This window comes from Dromaius novaehollandiae, chromosome Z, assembly GCF_036370855.1.
Source record: "Dromaius novaehollandiae isolate bDroNov1 chromosome Z, bDroNov1.hap1, whole genome shotgun sequence".
Taxonomy (NCBI): domain Eukaryota; kingdom Metazoa; phylum Chordata; class Aves; order Casuariiformes; family Dromaiidae; genus Dromaius; species Dromaius novaehollandiae.
Genome location: NC_088132.1, coordinates 85,365,965 through 85,390,368, shown reverse-complemented (window position 1 = coordinate 85,390,368; position 24,404 = coordinate 85,365,965). Strand labels below are relative to the sequence as shown.

The following is a 24,404-nucleotide window of genomic DNA, read 5'->3' as shown; positions in this document are numbered from 1 at the left end:
AGCACGAAGAGCGAGAAACCCTAGCAATTCCCAGGGTAATTCCCAGGGTGGTGAGTCCCGGAGAAAACAGAATTCGGCAAAGTCTTGGACGATAAGGGACTCCAAAGATTTTTAACCCTCTCTAGAAGAGGTGCTGAATTCGGGCACAGCACAAAGCCAGCAGGGCTGGACAGGGCTTGGTAATTCTTTCTTTCCTAGCTGTTAGCAGGGCTGAGCAAACCAGCCACTACCCAAAGAAATCGGCCTCTGCCGCAGAAACAGCGCACAGGTCTCGTTTGCGTCTGTGTCTCGTTTGTTCCTATTTACTAGCAACACGAGATTGCTGCGGTTTTCTGGGCACGTCCCTCATCTGCGTTCGGCGCCGTGCTGTCCATAGGAGCGAGGTCGCGTCGGCCCTGGCGACAGAGCGGGGCTCTTTCAGCCGATCTCCGTTTCAGACTTCTCGGCAGCGCTGCCCGGGCGGGGGCCGAGGTCGCCGTGCCCGGCAGGGCCTCCGCGGCGTGGGCACCCTCCGCCTCCGGGGCTGGGCGCCGGCGCACGTGGGCCGCGGGGCCGCCAGCGGCGAGAGCTTTGCCCATCGCGGCGGGGACGTTTCCCGGAGCGGAACGGAACGTTTCCGGGCGCTGACGTCTCGCCCCGTCAGCGGCGCCCGGCCGCGTGGCGAGGTGACGGGAGGGGAGGCGAGGGCACCCTCGTCCTTCCTTAGTACTGCGCGGTCGCTGCGCGCAGGGGTAGGAGGGCGGGTTTTGGAAGAACGCGAGGCCCAGTAGTATCTACGCACGGAGAACGCTCTTCTGCCTGAGGAAGAGAAGCAGCTGAGTACTGGAAAGCGCCGAGTCCTCAGAAAGGGAGCGCAGAGGCAAGGCGGCGTTCCTCCTGGGGAAGGTGCCTAGCGCAGGACCCCCGCATCCCCCGGTCCGGGCGCTGCCGGGACGGCCGCAGTCACGCTTGGCAGCAGCGGCGTCTTCACAGCGAGCCCTTAAGCGCAGCTCCGGCTCGTGGTCTGCTGCTCAGGCTTTGACGCGGTCGGAAAGAGCCGCGCGGGTTCCAGCGCCCGGACCAGCCGCACGGAGCCCCTCCGGAAAGCCAGCCTGGCAGCCGGCATCGCGGAACGGCTGGTTCAAGGTAAAACGCTGCCGAACGCCCGCGGCAGGGGTGCAGGTGGGCGCGGGGACGGCGCGCGCTGGCCACGGGGACACAGCCGAGCCCTGCAGCAGGCCAGGCCGGGACCGGGGCTTCCCTGGCCGTCGGCTCCCGAGCCCCGTGCTCTGCCCGTGGCACCAGCAAGCTGCGCAGCGGGGCTGGGCGCGGTTACAAAACGCAGCGCTGATGGATCTACTCGTGAGCACCTAGCACCTTCCACGTGCTGGAACAGACACCTCTCCCTCAGCTTCCTCCGCAGGCGTCAGCCACCTGCGTGATTAACATCCACTGTAACCGAGCTCATCAGCCTGAGACACTGGAAAATGCCGGTTTTGTTCCCTTACTGTGCCATATGTACGGGTTTTTCCCCTCCCTGCTCTTGATATTTATTCAAAGATAGGAGGATTAGTTCTGAATTATTCATCCTACGGTATCTGATTAGGCTGTGGCTCCCACTGCTTAATGAGCGCGCCATTAGCCCTTTGCAGGTGGTGCTATCAGCAGCTACGCGATGCTGCGCCTTCACCTGCGTGTGAGCAGCGCCGCGAGGAAAAGGCTGGGCCGAACCTTGCACGAGGCTGTGAGGTGACGCTTTACTGTAAGGTCCGTGGGTGCCACGCGCAGCATTCCCTGGCTCGCTCGCCGTCGGGTCGTCCCCCGCGCGGCATCGCCTCACCGGCTGCTCCGTAGGGGAGCGAGGGATGCGGCCTTCCAACCCGCCGCCTCCGAGCGCCTCTTCCCCGGGGCTGCGGTCCCGCAACCAGCACAAGGAGGAGAAACAGCACTTTTGTGACACACAGTTTCTGTTTTTGTGACATACAATTTTCTCAGACTAGAAAATCTTTGTGCAGTTGAGTATAAATGCCACCAACCACCCGTTACATCGCTGCAAGCAGTGGAGCAAGTACATAAACTGTCCCCAGGCAGGATTGCTTACGTTTGCTGTCCTCCTGCCCCCCCCGTGTCCTCCAAGATTTGCTCTCTCTGCAGGGGCAGCTGCCACCCGTGACCCCTCGCTGCTGCCCCGCCACGAGCGGGCACAGGACAGCGCTTGGGCCACCCGCACCGTCCCCGACTCCTGCAGACGTCGGCTGTGCCGGAGGCTGGTTCGGAGGGACGTGGCCTGGTTCGGAGGGACGTGGCCACGGCTGCGGCTGTCACCACCACACCCCCCCCCCCCGGGTGCAACAGCCGACCGCAACAGCCGCCCCGCTCCCAGCTGCGGAGGCGCAGCGACCTCCCGGCTGGAAAACCACCAGAAGCGGCTCGGCCTGGCGGCACAGCACCCCGGGGGCTGCGGCTGCCGAGCCCCCCCGGGCACCGAGCCCAGGGCAGGCCACGGCGCGGGGGCATCTGCGGCTACAGCCTGCGGTCGGGGGGGAGCCAGTCTAGGGATGGCATTAATGAGCAGGCAGGCGGGGGGGGGGTGGCTCTTTCTCGCTAAGAGCAGGTGCAAAACCCAGCACTTACTGGGAACCGCAGGGTAATTTAGATACGGGGCTAGGAGCGGGCTGGGAGCGCGGGGCTGAACCCTCCCTGCTGCCGAGAAGCGTTTCGTGGAAACCTCGATGCCGGCGCAAGGTCCTGGCCCTCGCTGGAGACACCGGCTCCGGCACCTGCCCTGCCCTGCACCAGGGGCAAAACCGTTAATCCCACGCGGTAGCTGCCTTTACTAGTTTAGTTTAGAGCTAGTTCAGCGAAACTCAGACCTGCGGTGGCACAGAAGGACCCAGCGCGTCCGCGGCTGCTTCCTGATGCCAAGTCCGGTTTCTATAGCCGAAGAGCAAAGCACACAAAACTGAGGCGTGCAGATTTAATAGTATTGCATGGTTTCTTCCTTGGATAATCTCTTAAGAAGCAAATTTCAAAATGAAGAAAACCTGAATACTTCCAAAATTGCCAATTCTAAACGAGCAACTGCCAGAAGATGACAGCCCAGGCAGGAACGTCGCTGCAGCTTTAGGAGATGGGAGGGATTTTACTGACATAAGTAAGAAGTATCGCAGGAAGCTACCCCCGCTTTCGCCCAGGACCCATGGGCGTGCCTAGCCTGGCTCCTGAGCTGCCCTACGGGGCAGACGCAGCACGGCTGGTGGTGGTGGAGGAGGAGGAGGAGGAGGAGGAGGAGGAGGAGATGCTGCTGGGCACGTGCAGCCACCAGCTTCCCCACGCGCAGAGGACTTCGGGTGCCACAAAACAGCAATCCCCCCCGCGGCGCGGCTGTGGTCAGACGACCTGCACGGGGCGAGGGCCGGCCGGCCTCCCCCTGCACCCCCCGCGCGGTGGGTGCCCCCGCGTGCCTCAGCACCCGCACCCTCGCCTCTGCCGCCGCCTCTGCCGCCCACGCTCTGGCAGCGGCGCCTGAGGACCCGGCCGTACGGGCACCCCGGTATATTCCTCACGTCTACACGTACGGATGCAAACACGCAGGACAGAAGAATCTGAAATCTTGGCTTCGCTCGTCCTTCTCGGCGCACCGCACGTAGCGTAGCAAGTCTTGAAGCCCTTGGGAAGCGTGCCAGAGCCGGGAGAGGGGCCGGGGAACAGAGCTGCCCCAACGCGGCCCTGCGGCGGGTTTTGGGACCACGCGTAGCAGTTGAACGGCTAACTGCAAATGAAACAAGGTAAGTTCATAAACATTCACGTAAAATCTTCCGAGGAAGATGAGATGCCTGCGGCCATCATCCAGAAGAAAGTCACAAACGGTTGCACGCTTGCAGACTGCAACACAAGGAAACCACTGGCGTTAATAGGCCTGGGGCCTTCCTCTGCCCTCAACACGAGAGCCCAAGCGTCTGCTGAACCGCCTGCTCCAGGACGCGTCTGCCGTCCTTACCAGGTGACTTAACCCGTGGCTGGGCCTTGCCGTTACCCCCGCGTGCACGCTCGGCCCGGGGTAGCTTGCACGTGTCCCCGGGGGGACGGCGGGGAATTGTTCTGCACCAGAATCACCCGCTTCCCTGCCCTGTGCAATCTTCCAGTATTTTAAAGTGTTACAAAAGTCTTAAAAGCAATCAACAACCTAAACCACCAAAAATACTTTCAAACACATCCAACAGTCATTTCTGCTTGCGGGACGCCTCACCACGAAGCATGCGAAGCTGCTGATTCGGCGTGCCCAGCGCCAGCGACGCCCTGCCCTGCCTGGCACGAGGGAGGCAGAGGGACCAGGTCCCGCCGAGGAGGGAGGGCACGAGCCAGGGCCTCATCCAGCCCAGCGCGGGCTCAGTCCGGGGGGCTTCGACGGCAGCCCGTGTTTACGGCTTTATCAGCCGCCTTTGAGCCGTCTCTAATGGCTTTCCCTGCTTTTGTGCGGAAGGGCAGCTGGCGCGCGGCTTTTGGGTTGTTTCAGACAAAAGGGACAAACGCGGGACGGTTATCTTGCTGGACGGGGTCCCCGGTGATGGAGCGGTCCCTGCAGCACGTCCCCCCCGGTGCTCTGGCCCAGTTACCTCCCAACAAAACGAGCGTGTTTTCCCGTGCCGGCGAGGGCAGGCGGCCCTTCCCGGCAAGCCATCCGTCGTGTCGGCGGTGACAGCGCCGGCGCCTGCTGCCGCCCCGATTACATTGTGCCCGGCGCCCGCCTGCGCGGGGAGATTAGGGGCGCCGTGGGTGGGCACGGGCCCCTCCTGCACGTGCACGCGCTGTCCAGCCCGCGGGCCTGCCTCTGTCCCTCTCCCCGCGGAAACCGCCCTCCCACGCAGCCGCTCCCCCCCCCGACCCGCTCCACAGAGGGTGCAAGCACACACGAGCCTGAGCCTGAGCCTGAGCCTGAGCCTGAGCCTGAGCCTGAGCCTGAGCCTGAGCCTGAGCCTGAGCCTGAGCCTGAGCCTGAGCCTGAGCCTGAGCCTGAGCCTGAGCCTGAGCCTGAGCCTGAGCCTGAGCCTGAGCCTGAGCCTGAGCCTGAGCCTGAGCCTGAGCCTGAGCCTGAGCCTGAGCCTGAGCCTGAGCCTGAGCCTGAGCCTGAGCCTGAGCCTGAGCCTGAGCCTGAGCCTGAGCCTGAGCCTGAGCCTGAGCCTGAGCCTGAGCCTGAGCCTGAGCCTGAGCCTGAGCCTGAGCCTGAGCCTGAGCCTGAGCCTGAGCCTGAGCCTGAGCCTGAGCCTGAGCCTGAGCCTGAGCCTGAGCCTGAGCCTGAGCCTGAGCCTGAGCCTGAGCCTGAGCCTGAGCCTGAGCCTGAGCCTGAGCCTGAGCCTGAGCCTGAGCCTGAGCCTGAGCCTGAGCCTGAGCCTGAGCCTGAGCCTGAGCCTGAGCCTGAGCCTGAGCCTGAGCCTGAGCCTGAGCCTGAGCCTGAGCCTGAGCCTGAGCCTGAGCCTGAGCCTGAGCCTGAGCCTGAGCCTGAGCCTGAGCCTGAGCCTGAGCCTGAGCCTGAGCCTGAGCCTGAGCCTGAGCCTGAGCCTGAGCCTGAGCCTGAGCCTGAGCCTGAGCCTGAGCCTGAGCCTGAGCCTGAGCCTGAGCCTGAGCCGCCTCCTCGGGGGCTGAACAGCTCACCGCTAAATCACTGCATTAGGCTTCCCTAGTGACAGAGAGCAGCACCTGTTGCTTCTGAACGCTGCTGTCCTGTGCTTCCCTGTGAATGCTCTTACCCACCGTGTCCCGCACCCGCAGAGCACCTAGGAAAGCAGTGCGGCTCACGGGCAGCCAACGGCACTAGCTGACCAAGCAGGGCCAGGGCCAGGCTCCAGTCCTGAGCCCCGCTGGCACGTGCTGGCCAAGCTCACGCAATTCGGCCGGCTCCACTCCCCGAATGGGGTGGCCGCGTCCCAGCTGCCCTGGTCAGGAGCACGGGAGTCTGCGGGAGGACAAGAACCGCGCTCCGGGAGACGGGATCTTACGCTGAAAGCAAACAAAACAAGCAAGAGAGGCATACGACCCCTGGGTCTCCGTTTGCAGGTATCTGCGTACAGCCACATCCACCCAGTGAAATTTCAGGCTCTGTTTGCAAAAAAATATTTTGCATAGAAACGGATTTGAACGTGGCTTTTTCATTAGTGCCGCCCCTCCCTCCCCCAAAGGCTCCCCAAGTCAGCCCCTTCCCTCAGCAGGCGCTCAGGCTAGGCGCTGACGAACCCCAGGGAAGAACAGGGCACGGGCAAGGTTAGCGTTAGCGAGGGGAAGCGCTTCGCTGTCGTTACTCGAGAGTCAGAGCTCAGGGAATAACGATCTGTGCAGCTCAGCGGCAGACTGGTTTGTTTCTGGGTTATGTAAAACCCTTTCCTTATTAAGGAGGAAATACATTTAAGATACTCTAAAAGCAAAGGCGTTATGCCAACAACAGCATAAAAGCAAACTATCCTGGTTTTATTGAAACATTTCCCTTTTTTCCTGTCAAAACTGTTTCCTAAGCATTAGTCATGGCTTTGCACGTTGCTGACATCCTCCCCCCCTCCCAAACTGCCCGAGACACGTAAGGAAGGAAGGAACAAACTTCCGACGGTAAAAGCGATGCCTGGGTTATAACTGCAGTTATGACCCAGAACAAGGCTGAAGGAGTTGAGCGTTCGACATCTCAAACTCAAACAGAGCCGGGCTGCCAGCGTTTGGAACGTCAGTTCATTTAAAACGCAAAAATCTAAGTTTAGAGCCCCTACAATCTGGGAAGAGAAAATAACAGCCTCACAAGGTTATTTTTAACACTTTGTCCATTAAAGATGGGTAATAATTATTTAATTAGTGAGTTATTTGAGTCCGATAACAAAAGGATGGCAGACAGCAAAAGGCTGCTCCGAGCCCTGCTTGGTCTGTCACACCTACGAGACAAGTTTCAGTGCCGTAGCACAACTTTGCAGGCAGAGGAACCGGATTAGCCGCTCTGAAAGCCTTTCCTGACCCCTGTACAAACTATGCCAATAATTACAGAGGCCTCGCGTGCAAGAAATGGCTTGGCTTCAGGTAAGGCAAAAAATTACATTTTGCACTGCACACATGCAAGTAATAACCTAAGCACCCAAACTAACTACCGGCAGCATATCCGTGTAGTGCATCACTGCACTTTCTACTCCCTCTCCTCTAAAAGCCGTCCAAAAGAAGCTGTCCATCTTACATGTTAAACCAACACCAGTCTGCGTAACGTCAAAATCCTAATTATACCTTTTGCACCCTTATATATACACACCACAGTTTCAGATGTGACAGGCAGACGGAGTTTAACAGGAAATATTACATCAACAGATGCTACTACCTAGTTATCTTTGCTCAGTCGGGGAATAAATTGAGGGGTAAAGCATGAAAACCTGTTTCCTTGCAGGGCCACCATCTGCTAATCTCAGAAGTAGCTGTCACTGATGACTCAGTACCATTTGTATATGTAAAAATATTACTAATATCATTCTCAAGGTAGCTATTATTATATATTCCTTACAACAGTTGACTAGCACCAAGATGACAGCATTAAAAAAATTGTAACTAATGATTCTGAAAGGAAAGTAACTTGGAGTAGAATTATTTGAGACAGGACAGGGGGTTTTTGTGGGAAACTTTAGAAAATAAAGCTTGTTTTTATCTTTCTTTTCCATCATATTCTGCTAAGAAAAGAAAATGTTTGTTGTTTGACATCAGACAGAGCTTTTCCAGTTCTGGAAATGTACAGTCTTCACGAAAAAATGTGCTTGGTTATCAGAGTTTAATGAAAAAAAGACTTATTAGATTGCCGGCAGCAGCGGTGACGAGTCCCAGCGACTCGTTTTATCAGACAACAGGATGGGAGACGGCAAGGTGTGACGAACGGGAGCTGCCTTTACCACATATACCATGTATAAATGCATACCCTGTATGCATGGTACATACACCATATATTTGCATCTATTTGCATTTTAATTTGCAGTTATACATAGAAATATTCAGCACGTCACTGACATTAAAAGCAACGGCAGTCTGTAAAAGTTAGCTTGTTTTGATGGCAAATACTGGTAGGAATGATGGGCTGCTGAATTACGTATTCACAGACACAGTATAAAATAATTCATTTTAATGTTGATTTAAATGAAGCGTACCAGACAAAAGGAAAAAATAACGTTGAGGCTGATTTCTGTGCAGCTTTGCTGGAGCAGCACGACCTACCTCGCATTGCTGCTCGCGGTCCCCGACGCGGCGGGGGGGGGCACGCCGCTCTCCATGTCCCCTCTGGTCCTGCTCCCGACTTCAGCCCGCCTGCCGGGACGCTGCCTGTGGACCGGGAGCTGCAGGGACGGGGCGGTTAAGAACAAGACAGTCCCTCGCTTCAGAGAGCCCATCTCTGCAGCGACTGGGAGCCGCACGACCAGCGACGCAGGAGCGAGGAGCTCTGCAAAGAGGCGCCGTTGCCTGGCCTCGGCCATGCCCGTTTTCAAGCCGCTCTTCTGGGTGACCCCAGAGAAGTGCTTCAGAAAGCCAAACCGTGGTCTGTGGCCCATTACACCAACAGCAAGCAGGGCGGAAGGGAGTCCCTACCAGGGCACACCACAGTGCAAGTGCTTTCTTCTTTCATAAAAAGCGTTGCAGTTTCAAAGTTTCTGCTCTGATGGGAACGAAAACAAGAGCATCTTTGTACTTTTACACAAAATACCTGCCGACAGACAGAAGGGCACTGCACTGCACAGCAGTATTGCTTAACACAGCAGTGAGCAAGTCTAGCTCCTGCCCAGGTCCCTTCCACAGCCCGGGTATCCTGGCCACGGGGCCAAATCCAGCGCACAGACCCGTCGGCCCGAAGACCCCCAACGGCAGCTCCTTCGGCAGACAGCGGCTCCAGCCCCCTCGTAGGCAGGGGAACTCCTCGGGGACCTGGAGTCAGCCTCTGAGTGGAACTGGCCCTTCTCTTCCCTCCAGAAATCTGCTTTAGGGTTTAAAATATTCATGACAAGGTTTTCATCACCAGTAGCATATTTTTTGCAGAACATAGCTGTAGGTAGAAACATCTTTTTTCATGGAAAATCTTCTTGCAAATGCTTTTATACTAGCTCGTCTCCATTGTAAATGACTTTGGTACCAGCACGGTATGACCAAATCCAAAGCAACAGACCTCTGACTGCGTAAAGCAGCGTTACAGCCGAGAGAGGATGTTAAAGATAAGATGCACGTGAGCTGCGACCTCTTCTAGCCACTGAACAAGGAAGGTTTAGGGAATACACCTGCCTCAGCCTTGTCTCCTTCATACAGCGTTAACAGGAGCAACGGAAGACTGAAGGTATAGATAAACCTCCCCAGCCAAGGCTTATACAGCCAAGCCTTGTGCAAAAAGTAGCCTACTAAATCCTGTCTGCTGCTATTCATTGTGAAATTAAATGGCAGAGTTTAGTGCTAACATTAAAAACTAAAAAGACTGGGAAGTTTTGCAACTCTTCAGTGACTGCAGAACAGGGTAGAAGCAACTCTGTCTCCAGACCACGCTCAGAGCGAGGGGCTGTGCTGCCGAACCCTCGCGCCCGCGCCAGGAGCGCAGGGGGACGTGCAAACTCCCAAGCCGGCGTCGGAAGCAGCCCCTGCAGCGTGAGCCCAGCGTGCTGCATTCAGAGTTACAGCTGGGGAAATAATGCCAAAAACAATCTGGATACTCCGTGGACAGCGAGATCACCCAAGGTGTCCCGGAGCTTCTCAGAAGGAGCTGTGCTGGCTGCTGCCAAATCAACCAGTGCAAGGGCAGCAGCGCCAGGCTTTAGTGCACAGAGGTGCAGTATGTAAGCAGAAATCAATGAAAAAACAGGTCACGATGGAAAGCAAAATGAAAACTCTGTAGTTCACAATATATTTACAATACTCTACAACTCCTATTACACCTTTAATGCTTCCGTTAAGAGAAAATACTGTCATACGAAGGCCTGTTTAAAACAATGAAAATCATACGCACACGCATGTAAACTTTGTATTTTTAGAGCAATAACGTATGTAGTACCTAAGAACTATAATGCAAAAATATTTCTATGATTTTAAAATTAATTAACATTGTACAGAGTTCTTCAAAAAGCATCCTTAGAATTTACTGTTTCAGGTGGCATCAGGAAATTTAATTATCACTTTGGCTCACTGAAAGAGCTCATGACTTAATTAGCTCTGTGCAGTTAATTCGCTCATATCTGTCTATGACTCCCGCAATTCTGCGGGCAGTTTTCTCCCACTGCATTTGCAGGGCAAAAGCAGCTTCCAGCAAGCGCGCGAGCGAGCGAGCAGCCCTTGGGATTGCTGCCACTGAGGTCCTTTACCCAGGGACAGCGCTTACGGTGGGAAATGCTGCTAAGTACCTGCCTCTCCGCCACCTCGAAGGCCTCCGCGGGAAGGGCTCGGCAGGGGCACGGAGAGCTGGCTGCGCCTTGCTGATCTCGCCTGCTCCAGGGTGAGAGGTGAAGGGGCAGCTGGCACGGCTCCGATTTCCCTGCCAGGTTTTTTCCTGACTGGGAGTTGCCACCGTTTCTAAAGCACTACAGAAACAGATTTTTCCCTCTTTTCTGTACCCCACACAGGTTTCACTGCCAGTTATTGCACTACCTCTGTCGGGTTCCCCACTGCCTTGTCTGACTGCTGAGACAAGCAGCACGCCTCAAAAAATAAAAGCCAAACAAAACATATTGCTCTATTAATTTAAGAAAATCTGCAGAGAGAAGAAAACCCTAGCTACTTCCCCTACCATCCATCAAAGAATGCAAATGGACTGCCAACGCTTTTACTACACAGAGAATAAAAACACCAGATGAATTTAGTTTAACACAGATCCCTTGGAAAGAAGAAATGATCTCTTTGTTTCTGAACTGCAAGGGAGGAGCACTGAGAAACGCTAGGTATTAAGCGACTTGCTCATGGCAGGCGATTACAAGAGCACCATCGCGGCACGTGCAGTTAAAGCATCCCGCCTGCGTAATCAAAGATCGCGTTTTTGACTCCAGCAGCTGTGATCATGGATCAAGTCTTGTTATCTGGCAATTACCCCTGTTGAGCTTGAAATACAGTTTTAAGCATCTCCGGCATGGTATCTCCCTTAAAAGAACAAAGTGAGGGGCACAGATACCACACGTGCTGTACGGCTCTGGCTAATCTCTGCAAACTGCCTGTCGGAGCCTCAATTTTAACTTCAACAAATACTTGGGGTGGCACATTACCCAATTATCTGGCTTCTAAGTGAGAATTCATGTGCTTCCAAGGATTACAAGCAATATCAGCACCACTCACTAACAAATCAACATCTCCAGCGACTTTCACCCTCGTTATTCTGCCACTCACAGTTACGGCAGCAGGACTACGAACCTGGTCCTTCTCTTCCGAGATGCACACGTGCCTCCCGGGTAACGTCAGCAGCGTTGGTACCCGTAACATCACTCAGTGTTTTTGACTCCTCCTGAGCAGTTCACACCAATAAGGAAAGTGCATTTTTAAATACTTGGAAAGCTAGGGAGGATTTCTTTTCAACTCACCAGGCCAGCACAACCAATGCCTCAGAGGGCTTTCTAACTCCACCATGCTATTTTTTTGTTGGGTTCCCATGCCTGGACGTCTTTCAGGAGAGCACACTGGCAGCCCTTCCCCTCTCAGCTGTTTGACGAAGCCAGTGTTACCTTCACTGGAGCATCTCTGCGTTCCCAGAGAGGAGGGATTCCCACGCTGCTCCCTCTGCCTTGCTCTTGTTCAAGGCTAAGTCTCCCCAGGAGGGCGGACCACAGCTGGGCCACGCACAGGTCTGGGCTGGGAGCACTGGTCGCAGAGCAGCGGTTCTCGACCTGCGCTGCGCTGATGTGTGGTCTGCTTTTAAGGGGTCTGCAAAAGAAACTTTTTTATTGTCAAAAATCTTTCACTCCTCCTGCAACATCCATGTTTCCATTGCAAGATCTTGGGTGAAAGTGGTTATTTCAGAGCTTGCTGGGTTAACGCAGTGCATCAGGATACAAGGTGGACACACGACGAGAAGCTCTGATTCACGCTTCCTGGGTACGCTGGAACTAGGACACCACCATCCTGCCTTAGGTGTCAGAAACACTGGCCCCACGGCAACAACCACAACAAAACAACGTGCACTAACACCAAACCGTGCCGTGCAGGTACAGTGCAACGACTGTTCATTTCCAATAGCAACCTTTCGGGGCACGGCGGAGGTCTTGCGTTACCGAGCCATGCTACGCCCACACTAAAAGTCAGCGCTGCTGGTCCAGAAGCACGGCTAGCAAAGGCTCTGCTCCCATGCATCCACCCCGGAGAGCGGGTGCTAGCACCTCGGGGGCTGCCACGTGACAACGGAGATTATGGCAGCGAAGGCAGCAGGACAGAAACTAGCTGGGGCTCCCACGGCAGCGCGTAGCAAAGTCCTGCCCCAATCTACGTACTGCAGAACCTGTCCCACCATTAAGCAGAAAATTATTTGTGATTACAGTGCAGTACGCGAACAGCTCTAAGTTCTCTGCCTGCTGGAACAGGCAAATGGCTCGGCATGAAGCACAGCTATTTTCTGATTAAAACCATCCCCATTATTTCCATTAAAAGCACAGCTGATAATCTAATAGGTTTTTCAAGTAAAATATTTTCTTTGCTGTGCTGCAGCGTTAATACAGACTCTGCAGCAGTTTCTTTTTTATCACTAAGACAGGCATAAAGTAAAACCCACAAGCCTTTGAGAATCAGCAAGTCAAAATTTTACAGTTGCTCTCCACCTCCTCCAAAGCGTGTAGCAGCTCTTACTGCAACAACACTCGGCACTTTCTGACAATCCCCAAACAGTTCTTAAAGCCCGCTGGACCCATCTGCGGTCGGTCCTGTGAGACGGGTGTCGTGGGTACCACCGGCATTCGGCAGAAGGGAAAAGAAGGAAGAAAAGAAAAAGAAAAGCTAAGAAAGGCATGAAGACAACAGGAAGTGAACGGAGAAGAATCCTGGGACACGCAGCCGACTTCAAGCAGAGAGCAGGGAAAGAGTCAGAGAGGCGCAGAAAGGAAGGTACTTTCCTCTCCCATCGCTGCTGGCTGGTTCTCCTGCTCACTGTTCACCTTGAGGGCATCTTGTCATCTAATTCAGCAGACCACTTGCTAGATGATGTCTCCCCCTTTCTCCCTTCCCAACAGAGGGAGATTAGTGTAACAGTGTTACTGACTAGGGGACCATGGATAAATACCTACAGATAAATTTGGGATCACATTTCATATTAACTTGAAGAAAAAGAATCCATTTTCAGTTCACTTATGAGATAAAATAGAATGACTGCAATTTCCTGTTAAAGCATGAAAATGGTTTACTAACTGGTAAACTACGAGCTGGGAAGTTAAACAGGACATCACTTGAGCACTCAGTGCCTATCCTCATGTTCAGATACAAGGTGGGATGAAGTGCAAATATTTTTTTTGTTGTGACTTAAAAGATAGCAAATCTAGCATTGCACTGATGCTATTTCATTATCTACCTACCTACCTACCTGGCTAAGCCATCTACTAATATTTTTCTCTCATTTTGCAAGGTACAGAATCCAAAGAAAGCTTTTGTTGACCCCACATCAACAAAAATAAAAAGAGGACATGGTAGAAGGGAGACTCAGCGAGGAGGGGAAGAGAGAGGCAACAACCGAACTCTGCATTTAAAGATTGCAGAGACAAAAGTATTTTAACATTTACAAAATTTTTCTTTTGCTTAAAAACACAAATTGTCAAAACAAGATCTTTTCCTCATTAGTGATTTTTGATGTCAGTAAGCCAGCACTTCCCAATACAAATTATCTGAAACACGTTTGGGCCTAGCAGGTGGTTCACCAGTCACGTATGAGGCTCTCTTCTCCTGCAGGACAACCCAACTGGGAGGACCTTTGTCAAGGCATGGGTGACATGCTCCATCTTGCTTATGTCAGATATGAAGCCACAGACCTATTGCAATAATTAACGTGATCTAAATATCTAAGATGATCTTGTTTTTTCAGAGGTTCCCACTCATTTTGAGCTACTTATCGCAATGGAGAAACCAGCCTCTTACACTTGATCTGAACCAGTGCTTTATATACAGCCATGCATTTCCCTACAGGCGAAACTCATTCAGGTCAACCTCACACGACAACCCAGACGAACTGAATATATAAAGGAGCTTTAACTAACGTCACTACAAATCCTGATGTACTTCACTGGAGACCGTTACTCAGTCCTTAATTTGCAAAACTCTGCAGGCAAGGTTGCTCCTTTAATGATTTGTATAAAAGGCACTAGCAATGACAAAGTGGTTTGAAAATCCATGAAATGGAACAAACCTCAAGTTCTTTGTGGCCTCAACTTCTCTGAGGAGGAGGAAATGGAGAGAAAGCAGGGGAGAATACTGCCTGTGACCTGGTGCCAATCTCTCTGACTACAAAGTCAAGGAGCCCAGGACACAATTTCCTTCCTAAAAGGAGAGGAAAAGAAGGAAAAGCTTTACCATAACTACATTGGCATGGCCATAGCAATGAATTCTCAAGTACAGACCCACGCTCACACCAGCAAAGCAAATGAGAAGGCTTGTACCTCCCAGCTGCGTGTGCACTCTGCTACTGCTCTTTATATAAACCACGCCTAACTGTCCAAAATTAGTCGTAGCTCTACCTGAGGTATGACTGTTTGAGCAAAAAACAAGCTGTGTGAATAACAGTTAAAGCGTTATAATTTTACATAACAGCAAGTAATAATGATTGTGTTATTACACACTGTTAAAGAATCTTTTGTCAGAAAATTTCAGAGCACAAACTTCATCTACGAATTTCTCCTATGGGAACCATAAACACAGCTTAGCTGTGGCAGAGCCGGGCAGAATCCAGGAATTCAGTAAGATGTAGTACCAAAAAGAGAGCTGGACCTTGCAGTCAGCTCTTGCACGTTACATGCTGTTACACGCGTTTATGACCCAAGTTCTTCTGCTTTGAAGCCAGAAGGAATTTTGGCATCAGATCTGAAAACAGTTTGATTGTCGTCCATGCTTCCGTGATGCAGGTATCACTGAATACCTACAGCACTGAGCAGTAGCATGTTCAGGGGGTGTTACATGACTAGTTTTGCTCTGCAGAGGTTAGGCAGGTAGGCTTATCTAGCTCCCTGGCTGCCTCATCGTAATCAGTAAGAGAGGCACCTACCTCCAAAAGGTAGTTTATGCTGTCCTACATCACATACCAAGACAGGGGGAGTGAACTGTATCCTCTTGTAGGATGGCATGGTGGGAGGACAAGAAGGTACGGCTGCCTAACCTTTAGATGGGTGGGACAGACCCTCACCACCAGGTTAAGTCATAGGAGAGCCTAGGAAACAGATCTGAGAGCTGGTACTGGGTGGTGAAATCATCCGCGTACCACGTTGATGACTTCTCATACTAATTTCAATCAACTTCGAAAAACGAAAGCAGAGCTGCTAGCAAGATGACTAAAATGATTTCTACCTAAAAAACAGACGAGGAAGTCCTAGTCATTTCCTCCCGCGCTCGCTGTGACACTTCTGAGCGACAGAGGTAAGTGCGGGGGCCGGTTGCTGCGGTAACACATACTCCGCATGAATTGTGGTCTCTCGTGCTCACTGTGCATGGCGACAAAAGCGATGGCAGACAGCATTCTTTTTCTTACTAGTTTTTAAAATAAGCCTGGTATGACTAAATTTCAGCAGTGATACCTTAGAAATTAAAGAACTGCAAAATTTCCATAACATGGAGACGTTCTTACTCCATTCCTAAACTACTGCAATTACTAAACTAACATGATGAAAAAATAATATAAAACCCCAAACAAAAAAATCCCCAGCCCTTCCCTCTTACATCTAATACTCTAAACCTATCACCAATTCACAGCAAACACACTGGATCTCCAAATCTCAGATCTGAAAAAGTGAGCAGATCTTACTCAGAGCTAAAATTCTGTGCACGGAGGGGCTAATACCGAAATGCATCATACTTACAGCAGTCTGTAACACACACCAGGATGATTGTAGCCCTGAGGCTTAATGCACGAGAGAACTGCCAAAGCTGTCCATTAGCTGACATGGAGGGTGGAGAGCAGCTGGTGCAAGAGCAAAGGCAGCATCTACGGAGACGGCAAAACCGGCCTTGAAACCGCTCAGTGATCACCTAGCGCAGAGCCACATAGTGCAGATGGTCTTTGGAGACAGTCTCAGGACTCTCAAGATAAAAGGTTGTTTTATTGAGATGGCGACCTGCAGAGCTTCATGTAGATACAGAAGGTACACGCACTTGTACCATTTCTGTGGCAGATCAAGATATTTCTCCAGTTCAATAGTAACAGTGCTTTGCTCCAGGATAATATTCAAATGCAACAGGAACTGGATCCGGTGATTGAAAAGATGGCACTATTCCCTCTGATCTAGGACTATCCAGATACCTCCTGCTGTTAGACGAGTTGCATTTTGACAGAACTAACAGCGTTTCACCCTGTCCAAAGAAAACATTAAAAACTCCATTAGGTGAATGCACTATGTGAGCTAAAACAAGGATAAAACTTCACCTATTGTATTTAGCTACTTTCTTCCCACAATCTCAACATCAGGTTTGACACTAACTGTTTTCTGTGAGCTCTGGTGTTAGATGGAAGAATCCAGGGAAACCAGCTAATAATCTCTAACAAAAAAAAGGTTCCAGACCTCGGTTGTGCCAATGACAAGGCCAGAGACTTACTTCACTCAATACCTGTAACCAGGGTCGACTTGAATTCCAATTAAGTATTTCGGCCAGTTGATGGATCCACAATGTAACAACTGTTCTGACCTTCTCATAGCATGTGATAGATAATCAAAAGCACGCTAGGAGAGATTAAGGCAGGACTGTAGGAACCATTCCTACTAAAGCTACCAACTACACCATAATTCTGCAGTGCTGCTCAAGATGCGTTTTGAGAGAGACATCTGTCCTATAGAGCTCATCCAAAGCGGAGAACACAGAAAATGATGTGGAATGACAGAGAAAGATGCTCACGTGGGACGATACGAGCATTTCACCGTTTTTAACTACATGGATGTGTCAAGGCAAACTGCCAAAGGAGAGAGATGCACAAGAGGATGCCCATCCAAAGGCAGCAGCCGGTGCAGTGTGAACTCCTAGCACCTTCTTCCATGCATCAGAGAAGGGCACAGCTAGAATAGTGAGCAAAGGCCAAGGATATGAAATTTAGAAGGCCAAACAAAGCCAAGCCATTCATTTTGGACAGTTTTTTTTTTGTTTGTTTGTTTTTTAAAATAAGCCTATCATGCTCCCCTATTCCTATCACTTGCCAAAAAAAAAGAAAGAAAGAAAAAAAAGAACAGTCTCAGAATTTTAATGTTGCATTAACGCTAGCTTCTTGCATCTACTTTATCCTGATTTATTGCAGAGTGAAGAGGAAGAATGAAAGAGGGTAATGGCCTTTCTGAGGCACAAGAATGCTTTTGCCAGAGAAGCCTGAGCTTAAAGCATTTCTTCCAAATCTATGCAACTTTCAAAAATGAATCACATACACAAATAAATCACACAAAAAGCTAAAGCTATGAATAAAGCAGCCAACAAATTAACTCAGTAGAGTAGATACTTCAAGTCAGAAATAAACATTATCCCCACACAACCACACTTCAGAGGAAAACCCCAAGGCCTCAGTTCACAAAGGGCATCTCAAGCCAAACAGAGAGCTTGAACAAACGCCCAAGTTTAGTCATGTATTTTAATCCCACTGACTTTGCTAGGATTTAAATGTTGGCTTAATTTATGCATGCTTCACTATTACAGTGCTTTGCTGGGTATGGGCCAAGGGAAACGGATGCCTCTTGGAACCTGTCCTAAAGAGCCAAAACATTTCACTCTGACACCAGTCATCAGAACAGTCAAAGCAGGTCCCAAAGGCAATGACGCACTACGGCTTCCCACAAGCGTTCCCTTTCTAATTAGGGTCAGAACAACAAAGCTCTCCCCCAGATCCTACTGGCACGGGTAGGAGTTCAGCTGGTGACTAGCTCCAAACCTAAAAATGGGAATTGCTCAAATAAAACAGCTCTGGTGAGGGCCCAGCAGAACTGACTCAGACTCTAGATGCAGCACGCAGCCCTGGGCAGGAATATCTCCACGCTTTTCGGGGGATCGTGTGCTCCTTTCCATTTTCCTGGTGTGCTGGGCTGGGAGAGCTGCACCATGTCCCTGTGGTCCTTCCCTGGGAAGGAAGGAGAGAGGGCAGACAGGCATCAGCGCATGAACAAGGGCTCTGCTGCCACTTACTGACAGCAGATCTCACAGATTAGTTTATTGAGGAACTTAGCGCATATCAAGCACAGTCAGCATCAATCCTAGGTCTCTATAACTCAAAAGGCCTATTGCTTAAAATGCCCTACATCTTTTTAGCACTCTAGCTGAGGCTGAGGGCAAACCCGTAAATAAAGTCATCAGAAGTACCTGCGGCTTAAATCTTAATGACTTCAGCGTATGCTCACTGGACTTCAACCACGCTGGGCCTTAAAGAGCAAAAGAAATCACTACCCCAAGCAGCTCGTTAATGTGACAGACATTTGCAGTGACTATGTGCTTAGCACTGGAGAAGGGGAAGGAATGATTTCAGGAGGATTTCAGGGGCAAAGCTTTCAGAAGCACTACAGGTGACCTTCTTTCAGTCCTAAGGATTCAGCTCTAATAGTCACTGAGCCGCTCTAACAGCTTCCTGCTGATGCTCAGCACTGGCCCCACTCCCACCTTTCCTCCTTGCTCCTCTTCCCTATCCAGTGGTCCCAGGCACAAAATCCCATCCTCCATCATACCAACTCTTAGCTCATCTGATCCTTCAGGAGAGACAGTTCAGGGCTCAGCTGCTCCCCCATGGGCCAGGCGAGCCCAGAGCCAGCACAGTGGAAGGGATGGCACTGTCTCTCTGGCAGCACGGTATTACTTCAATCATCTTCTCTTTGCCATGTTCAAACATAGTTACGCCTCAAGCATCTTAGGTACAGGTCCTCAAAGGTCAATTGGTTCCCAGGTAGGTCAATAAAGATGGTTTTAAATTCATTTTTCAGACCAGGTACTAAAACTTGGAAACTAAACATACGGTATGCAGTGGAAAATTCCCAGACCACTGACTAGCTGTTCTGCTGCCATGGCCTGCTGACTGCCACAGCCCGTTCTAGTCCACCCCAGGAGAGTTACTCACGCACACAGCATCGCCGGTCCTGCAAGCCCGCCCCGTGTTATGGAGTATACCTGCAGAAAAACACGAAAATACAGTCAGTGAGTCCCCCACCTTTCTTCAGGCTACTTCTAAGGTTTAATAACTAGACTCTCTCTCTAGCCACCTTTCTCAAGCAACCCCACAACACGTTACTGAAATCAGTCTGGACACCTCTGTGAGACAATGGAGAAACATCACCTAGGCTTAACCAGCAAGAAAAACAGGATATCAGAAGTTAGAAGACATATAAACTTGTAAAAACTATCCTCCATCACTGAATGCTCAGTTTGAAATATGTGTACAGGTCCAGAGTACAGATGTGTCTAACTTCAGCTGAAGCTCATGGTTCAGATCTACTCTTCTTTTTCCTTAAGGAAAGGAAACTTTACTCCTATTATAAGCATCGTTTTAATCCAGTTTTGTATTTTTTTTTTAAAACTACAAGGAGCACAAAAATACAGCAACTACATATGCACAGACGTATCTTTTTGTGGACCATAATTTATTGCTACAGTAAGAAAAGGAATAAGTCTCCATACAAAATAGAAAACTGTGACAAAGTGTCAGCTAAATATTACAGTACTAGATCATACCTCAAGCTATAACTTTGATTTATAAGTCAATTATACAGAATAATTAATGCATAGGAACATCTTATTCATTAAAAAAACACTCACTATTTAATACTCTCCAAAGAAGAAAATTAGAAAATCAAGCGCATTTATAGATTGCTTCAATCATGTCTGTCATTGTGGAAATAAACAAACATCCATGTATATCTGCTAGCATGGTATGTCCATCTTTCAGTGCAGACAAATCTGAAGATCAATAGATCTAGCTAACAATTCTGTTGATACTCCAAGCTGGATTAGACTTGTCACGCCCACAAACAGCATCTCTGTCCTCGTCCAGCCAAAATGTTATAAGGCTATATAAGATCCCACCAGAAGGCAGCATTCTCAGCTGTAGGGTTAATCTGGTTTCTCACTCATATCAATGAGAATCAAATATTCTTTTTTAAAAAAAAAATTTGCTACCTATTTAATGTAAAGCACCACAGTGATTTTTCCAAATATCAAAAGTTATTTCAAGGCAGGGTAAGTAATTTAAGGGAAAATAAGTTTTAATCAAAGCAATACTGCTTATCAGTACTATCAGGGCAGGAGAGGCCCATATAACTCCCTTGCACAGTAATTACCTTGCATACTATCAATATATTTATCCTTTCAAAGCATCAAGACTTAAAGACCAAATAAAACATCTCCAAATGTTCTCAAACTAATTGCCAGATACACGTATGTAAATAACAGATTTTTCATTATTTTGAAGCAAACCCAAACATTTAAGAAGTTAATGTGCCTTTTTTGAATGGAATTACTCAACCTGTACATGCAAAGCAGTTTGGTAAGCAAGAATTTCCCTTTCCTGAAAACAGATCAAAAAATTTGCCAGCTTCCTTTCCCCAGACCAGTACCTATTACAAGTGAGTCACCTCAGATCAACTCCTTCATCGCACCTAATCTGAGGTATCTCAAAAGTTAAGCAGCTAGCCCAAGCTAGCTCCACACGCTTCCTTTGGTCAACCAAGTAATGAAGCACCACACGAAAGTAGTTCATTTATCTCTCAGTATGGGATCATTTGCCTTCTGAAGGTGCCTATGCCTCCACACTGAACAGTGAAGTTCTGGGTCCCAGAGGCTAGAGGTCCTAGAAGACTAACTTACTTTTGACATCTGGTCTACAGAGAGATGAATCCCACCTTTGAGCTCCAGAGCCAATGCACATAGGCAGAAGAAGCTGCAGTATGACATACAGTAAGTATCAGGCAGAGAGGTGAAGCAAGTGTCCTTCACCTTCTGCAGACTCGGTTTAAAGTAGTTTTGATCATTTATCTGTTTCTGTGTGCTGGAATCATTACCTTAGGTTTTCACAGTTGTGGGTAAGACTCTTCCTTCTCTTCCTTCAACATCTTTATTTGAGAGAAGATGAATGAATTTGGCCTGGAAAACAATTGAGTGGGATTTTTTTTTTCTTTTTACATCACCACAAAAATGCAAGGGCTAGTGTTCAGGAACACCATCCCTGCACTTAAGATCGACCAACCCTGAAGTTTTCATTCATCTTTCCCAAATATCTTCAGTCTTCAGCATGTCTTACTGTGAGACTGACCACACACCACTTCACTTGTTATGGACAGAGGCACTTTTAACAAGCATGAACGTTATTTTTAATCACATCTCACATTTCAATTTATTGTTCATCCTGAACAGAAGACCACCTCTCCACAAATCACATCAATAAAAATCTTAAAAACATTTGACATGAAAAAGATTTTCATGAGTGCAATCAACCACAGTATGAATCTGTGACTTTGTTCCTTCTGAGGATTTGTAATCTAATGCCTTTAAAGAAAGTGATAATGCTAGTTTACTGGCCCAGTTCCTCTTTCCTCCTCACATGTTTTATTTTTCCTGCACTGCTCTTCATCCATCAGTACCAAGTATTGGACATCTGACCAGAAAGGAGAAAGCAGAATGCAATAGGAGCTGATTATTAGCTACCTCCAAGGGAGCAGAGCACCAACAATTGATCGTAATGTGTACATGAGCAGGAAAAGAAACTGAGGATTGAAGGAGATGTGATTTTTAACACGGGAATATTAAAACACTCACCACCTCTTCTGGAAAAATTCCCTCTTTGCTCAGGCCAGTTACATTAAATATTATCTTATATGCTCAACAGGAGGCTGTTATAACATACACTAATATATAAAAATCTTATTCTAATGCAGTATGTCTGAAAATACCTGGATATCAAACAATATTTACCATTTTGTGGCTAACAGATTTTTAAAAATCCAGTTAAAGCATACAGAACATGAAAATTCCTTTTCCTACTTACTTTTGTCAACATTTTGCCTCTGACTACTATACATGGTTATTTTGTTTATGTACAGGATGAGCAATTCCTCTGTCAACTGAAAACACAAGATTCAGGAAACATGTTTAGAGTAAATCTTATAATGCCAACAGGTACTGGAGGAGAAGCAGCGGGCAAGACCCAAGGCCTTACTCTCTCAGGAGAGACTCTGAAACCAGCACCAGGTTTTGGTGCATTCTCTCCCTACAGGAGACAGGATACATGCTTGCCTCTCTGCTTTGGCTGTTTGCCTCCCAGTTCATGGAATGGGGAACTCAGAAGAGGTCAGGTTTTTACCTGTATCAGACTTCAAATGGTAGGAGAAAATATAGAAATCATGCTTTTTCATTCCTAAATCTGTCAGTCCAGTTTTGTCTCTTTGGATCTGAGAAGGTTTCCCTGAGAGTAAAACAGACCAACCTACATCACACCCTCAGCCTCAGTACCATCTGCAGGCCCTCTAATCCCTTTGTCACAAAGACCCCAAACTCCAGAAAATGGATGAAGTGTGGATGTTCGCTAGTTCACGAATGAAACTCTGGTCCGTTCTGCACACATCACAGCTATTGCTGTTTAGAGAATCTGAGGTTGTCAGAAAGAAGGAATTCTAGTTCAACAGTGTCATCAGTTGTCTCTACTGGTACATTACTCTTTTCCACAGGTGGTGAGTAATTCTGTACTTCGTGTCTTGAAGTTAACATACTTGAAGTCCCATTGCAAGAACATGCCTCTGGTTGTCTAATGTTGTTTGAACAAACAGTGTTTGGATAATAAACCCCTAGACAGGAATTTGGTTGGTGATGACTATGTAAATAGTATTTAGTTGTCACTGGACTTGATTCCACTTGTTTATGAAAAGGGTTATTAGCCACGCAACAAGTCTGAAGACAGCTATTATTTTTGAATCCATGATGAAGGCCTAATTTAGCAATAAGCGGCTTCCCAACATTAACTTCCTTCCTTTCATCCATTGTATCTTCTATTCCTGGATACTCATAGTGCAGGCAAACAGTGAAGACCAAGTGCTCCTGCAATGGAAGGGGGAGGGGAAAAAAAAAGTTATACTCCCCCCCCCAAATAAACAATACAGTAAACTTCTCCAGGGAGATAATTTACTGGAGAAGGAGACTAACCTTTTTAGGAGCTAAAGACACACACTAAGCAAGACTGTTAACCTCATCAACTACATACATCCTACGAGAAAGGTAGAGGTTCTGGACCGATGCTGCTTAATACACCTGAGAAATCAGTGGGATTCCAAGAGGAGTCTATTCACCTAAAATTCTTGCAAACTCTCCTTACACCCATGAAAGCAGTCAGACATCTCCAACAGTCTCTTACCCTGCTACACTTTTCCTGGTCTTCTTCGGGCTATTTTCCGCATTTTCCTTTTTGACCCATGTGACAGACATTAGATGCTTCTATCAGACAGTGCTAGTCTCATAGCTCTTCAGCCTAATCACTGTAAGCTATGAAGGAATTAGGTGCATTCCATGCTTATTCAAGGTCCAATTTCCTTCTACTGCTTCAAATTCCACTTAAAATTTAGGTAATCCAAATCAATCTATCCCTGTACAGGACATGCAAGTAGGAGATCTGAATCACATTTCAGTCTGTGTGCACAAGGTATCTCACAGGCTAGAAAATCTGGTTTCCTGCTACTGCAGGCAAAGTCAGCAACACAACCTCCCTCACAAAAGTGCCTGCTTATCAGAGATGACAGTAAAATTAATCTAATGTTTCTGTCCCCTTGACTATCTGAAAGTACCTCAAAATTTGTTTCTGTGAGTACCTTTTTTTGGTTAATACTTGCTCACCTGATAGTTTTCATTTCTAGAAGCATTTATATTTCACCACCTGCCAGAAGTGTTGGGGACAACATCCCAAGTGATGTCCAGCACAGATGCTCACAACACAGAGATACAGAAAAAAAACTTACGGTGCCATGGTATGCTACAGTGAGAAGCCTTCAAAAACATGCCCAAGAGCACACGTTGGAATGGAAGGAGATGATGTACGACATTTTCATCTCCTACTGATGACTTCCTAAGATGCAACTCTACTTCAATCTCATTGAGCTATGAAACATAGAACCTCCCCACAATATGCACAAGGTGATCTTCACAAATATATTCACCTTTAGCTTTTGCAGTGAACTTAGCCTGGTGTACAGACAGTGTTTGGGAAGGTCCTTTGATACTAAATAGCTTCCAGTTTCTTCAGGAGTTCCTTTATTTGCCTCTTTAGGATCCACATCCAGGTCCTATTGCAAGAA

At 48.9% G+C, this 24,404-nt stretch overlaps 1 protein-coding gene across 2 annotated transcripts in view; it reads right to left on the bottom strand.

The window, feature by feature from the left end:
- Nucleotides 1-19,691: 19,691 nt before the first annotated feature.
- LOC135324928 (mucosa-associated lymphoid tissue lymphoma translocation protein 1-like) overlaps nucleotides 19,692-24,404 on the bottom strand; it is a 43,219-nt gene continuing 38,506 nt past the window's right edge. For both annotated transcript variants that reach the window (XM_064502033.1, XM_064502034.1), the window contains exons 16-17: nucleotides 24,267-24,392; nucleotides 19,692-23,157 (exon numbers count right to left, since the gene is read on the bottom strand). In XM_064502033.1, the coding sequence (XP_064358103.1) occupies nucleotides 22,693-23,157; nucleotides 24,267-24,392 (591 nt within the window). In that variant the 3' untranslated portion in view covers nucleotides 19,692-22,692. The remainder of the gene's footprint in view (nucleotides 23,158-24,266; nucleotides 24,393-24,404) is intronic.